Source organism: Neopsephotus bourkii, unplaced genomic scaffold, assembly GCF_033783945.1.
Source record: "Neopsephotus bourkii isolate Nb327-2 ecotype Australia unplaced genomic scaffold, CSIRO-AGI_Nbou_v1 NB_301, whole genome shotgun sequence".
NCBI classification, from domain to species: Eukaryota; Metazoa; Chordata; class Aves; order Psittaciformes; family Psittacidae; genus Neopsephotus; species Neopsephotus bourkii.
Genome location: NW_026900810.1, coordinates 483,182 through 490,244, shown reverse-complemented (window position 1 = coordinate 490,244; position 7,063 = coordinate 483,182). Strand labels below are relative to the sequence as shown.

Sequence of the window (7,063 nt, the reverse complement as noted above, 5' to 3'; positions counted from 1 at the left end):
AGGTTCGGCGGCACGCGCTGCCTGCCCTCGCCTCTTCCCGCGCCGGGCTGAGGCGGTCCCGCACAGGGCGCTGACCACCCCCCGCCCAGGCGCTGGGCCGCATGAACAATAGGCGGTGGTACCGGCTCCGCCGCCCTCCGCAGCGCCCCGCAGCCGCGGACGCCTCCCCCTATGGAGCAGCCTCGCCATGGAGCCCCTCACAGAGCTCAGCCAGGAGGGTGCGGGCGGCGGGGAGCCGCCGGGCGACGGGCCGCTCTGGACCGCCGTCTTCGAGTACGAGGCTTGCGGCGAGGACGAGCTGAGCCTGCGGCCGGGGGACGTGGTGCAGGTGCTGTCCAGGGACTCGCACGTGTCCGGTGACGAGGGCTGGTGGACGGGCAAGATCGACCAGCGCGTCGGCATCTTCCCCAGCAACTACGTGAGCAGCGGCGTGCAGGGGGGCGGCCCGGAGCTGCGGGCCCGATACCCGCCGCCCCCCGCTATACAGCGTAAGGCGGCCTGCGCCCGGGGCGGGGGGGCTCGGCGTGGCACCTCAGCGTCTCCCGGCGGGAAGGAGAGGGGAGGAGACCGGGTCCCGGCGCTCCGGGAGAGCTGGGTGGGGGGGCGGGACCCGGCCGGGTCGGCTGGAGCCAGACCTGATGGGATGGGGTGGGAGGAGAGCCCCGACCCTCCTGAGCTCCTTGACGGCAGCCGGGACCGCCGCGGATGGGGGGAGGAGCAGCGCGGTGGGGAGCGGCCGCGGCGAGGCGGGGGGGGGGGGTGTGGGGGGTGGTAGGGTACAGCGGGCACAGCGGTGGCCCTTGCCGCGGGAGCGGAGGGGGGATGCGGCGGCTCGGCCCTTCCCACTCCGGCGGTCCCATCCGTTCCCTTTCCCACCCGCATTTCTGCTGTTCCAGTGCCCTTGTGCCTTCAGGGCCGGCTCTCCTTTCCGACCCTCGCTCAGGCGTTAGCGTTTTGCTGGTGCCGGGAGCAGTTTCCCATTGTTAAGTGCTGTGTTTGCAGGGACTGGTAAATCTTCACCAAGTGGAAGAAGCTTGGTGGCTGAGCAGTGTGTGTGGGGGGGGTCACCGGGGGCTCTGCTGACACCCCCTTAGGAATAATATCCTCAAGGAGAGGTTGCTGTGTAGGTAGGAAGCCATTGCTTTGTGCAGTGTTGTTTTACTGCTAATGCTTGTTCAGTATCTTCCTCTCTCCTAACCAACAGCTTATTTCTGACTTAAAAATTCCTTAGTTGGCTTGTGTTACTAGGTTTCTTCCCTAGCCCTTTGCTATCTTAATAATTCTTTCTAAATACTGTGAACGAGTTTTATCCAAGTTTGGATATCTGGGCCTACCAGGGGGTTGCTTGGCTAAGTTGTGATGCTGAAGGCACAAAGGAATCAGTTTGTTTCTGTGAACTTCAGTGCAGTTTTGAAGCCTTTGTTGGAGACAGAGAATAGGGATGGTTCATCTCTACGTTTGTTTTAGCTGCTATGGACAATTGTGGAAAGAGAAACAGCATGGAATGACTGTTTCTAGATCCTGTTTATCTATCTCTATTGACAATTCAGGCAAGAATAAAGCTTTTTTTTTGGAGTGGCAGAGAAAAATCTTCAGACTAGTAGGCTTTTCTAGAAAGGAAAAGGAGTAAAAAGATGCTTTATCCTATCTAGGACATATCTCCAAGGAATACAACTAATAGCTTTTGTCTTATTCCATGTTATGATTGAAAACATTTAGGTAAAACCTCAGTAGTTTATAATATTGGCCTTCGGATTGTGAAGGAACTAGGCTGGGCAGTGGTGGTGCTTGCATTCATGCTGTACTAGCATAGGTAACTTATTCCTCCCCCCATGCACTGTGAATGCTCATTAGGTTTTGCCTTTGAGGTAGTTAGGAGAACCATTTCTGCAGAAATTCCTGAAGCCTTAGCTCCCCTCCTGTTTTGGCTGTTAGGTGCAGGCTTTGGATTCTCCTGCCTTGGTGCGCTTGTTATGGTTTGGTAGTTCAGGAACAGTTGTCAAGTTGCATCTTCCCATTTTATTCTTATCTTACCCTTTTAGTGGCACAGCAGGACCACGCTACTTCTGTTAAGTCATTAACCATATGTTCATTACAGTAGAATTTATTGCTCCCCAGTAAGTTTTTAGTATGCCAAAGTAGTTGGTTTTAAGAAACAATGCAATTTGGACAGGGGATGAAGCTGGTTGAATTGGGTTGGATTGAAGTTTGATGTTAAAAATCCATTTACAAGGAATGATACCTACTCTTAGAGCTGGTGATGTTAGTTTGATAGCTGTTGGATTAACAAGCTTATTGTCTGTTATCTTATTGGGCTCTGAAGAACTGAAGTTTTGCAGGAGTTAGACAAGGTTTCATTCCAGATTTGCACTGTGGCACATGAGCTAATTTTAGTTGCTTTCCTAAAGTTTATTTCATGTTTGCTGAAGGTTTTGGAGTGTAAGTCCTAGAGATTCTGTTCCCACTGAGAGCTCTAGTACTATAACTAGTAATTGCATGCTGTCTTCCAGCCATTCACGTAGCGTGCTTGGATCTTAACCTCAGTGAGGGTACCATGGATGATCAAAGTAGCCTCTTAAGGCTGTCAGCGGTGGGCCAGCTTGAAGGACCCTCATCTGTGCTGTGGGCTCTTGCATGCTGCAGGTTGAATTAAATAGCTTAATTGTGTAGTATAATAAATGCAGATTAAACAGCGCCTACTTTGCACTTGTCAAGATGGCCACTGGCTCATGGTTTACAGGCTCTGTAATTCCTTGTCAGCCCTCAGAGGAATGATAGCACTTCAGTTCTTAAATTCTAAGGCAAAACATGCATGTTAAACATTCCATTTCCCTTACAGTCCAGTAAGGCAGGTCTTCCAAATTAAAAAGGAGTTTAGAGAAACAGTTAGGCTGTTTGGAAGGGTGAAGAAAAACAAGTGTGTTATGCGCTAATGTAGCTCTATAACTAGGAAGCTGAAAGAAAAAAAAAAAACCACACCGCAACCAAACCTGAAAAAAACAATTCAGCACAAAGTGCCCTAAAAACCCTCTCCAAAAATGAAATAAAACTCTTGTAAGGATGAGGGGTTGTTTTCTGATTAAGCTTACCCCTGAGTGTAAGCTGGCTGGTCTGCCTTAAAGAAACATATATTTTCAAAGTAAAGCTAAGGTCATAATTGCAGATAAACTTTCTTGCAAAACAACTTGAGGTGTAACACATTAAGCTCCATCTGGAAGCAGTTTCATCTTCCAGATCTGCTCTAGTTAATTTGTGCACCCGGCAGGGCTCTGTTCTTGCTGAAATGGAACATAAGGGTCACAGCGGACAGAAAGAGTTTTGCTTGCCAGGTCTTAAGTTTTCCTTTGTGGGCCCCGGTGCAGGCAGGGTCCCTGTGCAGGCAGGGCCGGGCGCTGCGCTCCGATCCGGAGCTGTCCGTTCAGCACCGCCGCGCCGATGCCCCGCTGAGCCAGCGGGAAGTGCTCGCTATACGTGTTTTTAGTGCCTCCTGAATCCATGAAATCCATGAAGGCACTGCGTGTGAATACCACCCGAGTGTTGTGTGTCGGGAGTTCAGGGAATGGCCCATTCATCAGGCATCGTGGCTGACATGCTTGTTCATTTGCTGTCTTTTAATTGCCCTTGTCCCTAGGAGCAAGTTAGCATTCTACCAGTGCTGAAATTCTGATTGAAGGTGATAGGACTCAGTATCTGATTTATTTAGCTCTTTTGTCTGTGAGGAATACCAGAGCAGCTCTTTTTGTGTATTCTCAGTGACAGAGTAGTCTCATTTGTGGAGTTAGTGTCATTATGGTCTTGTTCTATAATTTCAGTGTTTCCAGTCAGAATATTCTGCTTCATCTTTTCTAGTAATCTGTAGCTCATGAGCATTTGAACATGAAGCCTGCTGCTACAGGGGTGCAACCTTCTTTGTTGTGTAAATCCTTGGAAGTTCAGACCATTACCCAAAAGATGTACTCACAGGAACAGACAAATTCTTCTTGTGTTCTGGACTGGAAAGGGCCCTTTCTCCTTTTAAAGACTTTCCTGGTCTTGCTTCTCATTAATCTGTTGTTCATGGAACAGTAGGAAAAAGAGCACAGGCATCCTTATTACACTAGCTAAGGTAGTGTGTGTATTGGCTCTAGTGCATGGGAAGGTTGATATAATACCCAGATGTAGTCAACTCCTAGCTCATAGGTTTGACTGACCTATGAAAGTAAGACAGATCATGTTCAGGGAAGATAGAACTCAGTCATAAAACTCCAGAAGTCTGCAGCTGTGTTTGTATCAACAGCATACAGTTTTGTGACAATCTCTTGTACTTTTACATAGGCATTTAATTAGAGTAAGAGAAATATTTTGAGTGGAATCTAACCTGCTCCTTTGCCTTGTATGACTGTGTAATTTCTTTTGAAAACAGTGGAGAGTTCTGTGTATACAATCGATAACTAGAAAACCCAGTAATATAATACAGTACTCTGTATTAATATCTACATCAAGTAAGTCCATGACAGACTTAATTTCCTTTCTGCTAGACAAAGCAGGGGAACAGATGTCAGATTTGGCATTTCAAATGCAGGAAAGTATTAAAAGTCTTGGTGAATTTCTGCTTAAATCCTGGCATTAAAGTATTTTTTCATTAGACAGGATAGCATTAATGGTGTCTCACCAGTGGCCTACCACTACTGTAAATACAACAGTGTCAATATGTGGATTTCCCGTTCTATATTTGTCAGTATTGAACAGGTTCTTTTGGTCATCTGTGAGCATAAACTGTGTACAGTTGTAAAGGGTTCATTTCCTCACCACTTGTGCTCCAGATGAAATTTATATGCTGAATTAAGACATCTGCATATGTGTATTTTTACTACATAACACCACATAGCCATCAGTTACTGTGACAGCCTGTAAAGTATAGCTGTGAGTGCATGGGAATGGAAAATTACAATTCTGTTATTTCATATAGTTTCTGTAATGCAAGCGTAGTGGGCATTAATCAAAGCAAGGTTTTTCTTCCTGAGTATGCAGAGCTGGCATTATGTGGTCTGACCCATCTGTTTGTCACACTACTGTCAGTAATGTCAGAATTGGTTAACGAATCTGCAATGCTTGTAGAAGTGTAGAAGAATTATCATGATTTGGGAAGGACTGAAAGATCGTTAGTGGCAGGTGAATAAGAGACATTCAAATAAGGGACAAATGCAGGAGCAGATGCTTTTTGTATTAAATTTTAGCTGTGTTGCATTAAGCACTGTATAGTGAAGTCAGTGGGTGTTCTTTCTTTTCTGGAATCTTGTAATGTCACTGAGGGGCTATCAGTGTTAGAAGGGATTAAGTGTGGTAAGAGGAGGCTATTTTATTGTGTCATTTGCCAACATTAGGTCAAATTCATCACCATTCACAGTGAGTACTTCATACAGGTTTTATAATACTGCAAGATCTGTTTTACCATATTGTTTGTCAATGTAAGATTGTCAGAAGGGACAACTGCTTTCATTTATATTGTTTTGGAGTGAAAATTGGCCCTTCCTGCAAGGGTGAGGCTGGGCAACAGGGACCTTTAGCTGAGCCAACGTTCAGACTGCGTAGTTGCTAAATATTTATTTTTTTTTTTTTCCCCCGTAGTCCTGGAGATCGACTTCTCAGAGCTTGTTCTGGAGGAAATCATTGGTATAGGGGGCTTCGGAAAAGTGTATCGAGCTGTATGGATAGGAGATGAGGTTGCTGTCAAGGCAGCTCGCTACGATCCTGATGAGGACATCAGCCAGACCATTGAGAATGTCCGCCAAGAGGCCAAGCTCTTTGCAATGTTAAAGCATCCCAACATCATTGCCCTGAGGGGTGTGTGTTTGAAGGAGCCTAATCTTTGCTTAATCATGGAGTTTGCCCGTGGTGGATCACTAAATAGAGTGTTATCTGGTAAAAGGATACCTCCTGACATACTAGTGAACTGGGCAGTACAGATTGCAAGAGGAATGAACTACCTGCATGAGGAAGCAATTGTTCCCATAATTCACCGTGACCTGAAGTCCAGCAACAGTAAGTGCTACACAGTGAGCAGCCAGGCTGCTAGGATACGGTTTTGGAAAGAAATTGTACAAAGAACGAGGGCAGTAATGTTAACTTGGTGATCCTTTCTTGTGAACCACTGTATCCTCTAATTCAGTCCAAGAGGGGTTTATTTTTTCTACATATGGTGTTACAGACCATTGGAAATGTGTAAATGCTTTCACTTTGTAGAAGCAACTTAAATGATTGGATGGAAGACCAGCTGGAAATGTAACATACTTCTCTAGTAGTTCATATATATATATACACACACACACACATATATACATATACAATGTCTCAGTTTTATTGCATTTCAGCAGTCTCCTGTATGTCGAAATGTCTTGTTGAACTTAAAATGTTTACTCTCCCTCCACTTTTTGGAAGGATAAATGCTCCTTTGGAAAGATGAATGCTTTCATTTTAGTTGGTAGATTTTGCTGTATAGATAAGATGCAAGCCTATTTTCCGTGTGGGAGATTTAACCCATCCCTTCTGAATTGGATCTTTCTTTATCCCTCATAGAGCTGGTGTTGACAGAAACATTAACTCAGGTGAATGAAATGTCCTTGCACACTGAGGACTTCAGCTGTTGTTTGTGCTGCTTTACATGGGATGACCCATTAGAGCATGGGGACTGAACTTTGGTAGTTACTATTCTGGAAATTATGGCAAATAGCCATAACTACTACTATTCTGTAGTACTAATAGCATTATTGTCTGCCACTTGGGTATTGTTTTTGTAGTGTGTCTGTTTTCCTAAAGTTAAAATTGCTTTGAAGTTAAACACATGCACAGAACATTATTGATGAGTGTGGGAGCAAACTGCTGCAGCTGTTAAAGGTCGTCATCTCCTTCCCTGTTGCCTGCATGAAGCTGTTTAGCTGTTCTCTCTGCTTGTCTGTGACTTATTGGTGAGAGCAAACACGTACCTGCATATTGGCTGCAATGGTTTAGATAGGTGTGTTTGTATAATTTTAATTTATGGCTCGAGTTTATAAAGACAGTAGGAGCTGGGTGGCTTGGATGCAGG

General features: G+C 45.6%; 1 protein-coding gene across 1 annotated transcript in view; it reads left to right on the top strand.

Moving 5' to 3' along the window:
- Nucleotides 1-7,063, top strand: part of MAP3K9 (mitogen-activated protein kinase kinase kinase 9) — a 56,269-nt gene continuing 49,206 nt past the window's right edge. The window contains exons 1-2 of the mRNA XM_061347136.1: nucleotides 1-488; nucleotides 5,608-6,021. Of these exons, the coding sequence (XP_061203120.1) occupies nucleotides 188-488; nucleotides 5,608-6,021 (715 nt within the window). The 5' untranslated portion in view covers nucleotides 1-187. The remainder of the gene's footprint in view (nucleotides 489-5,607; nucleotides 6,022-7,063) is intronic.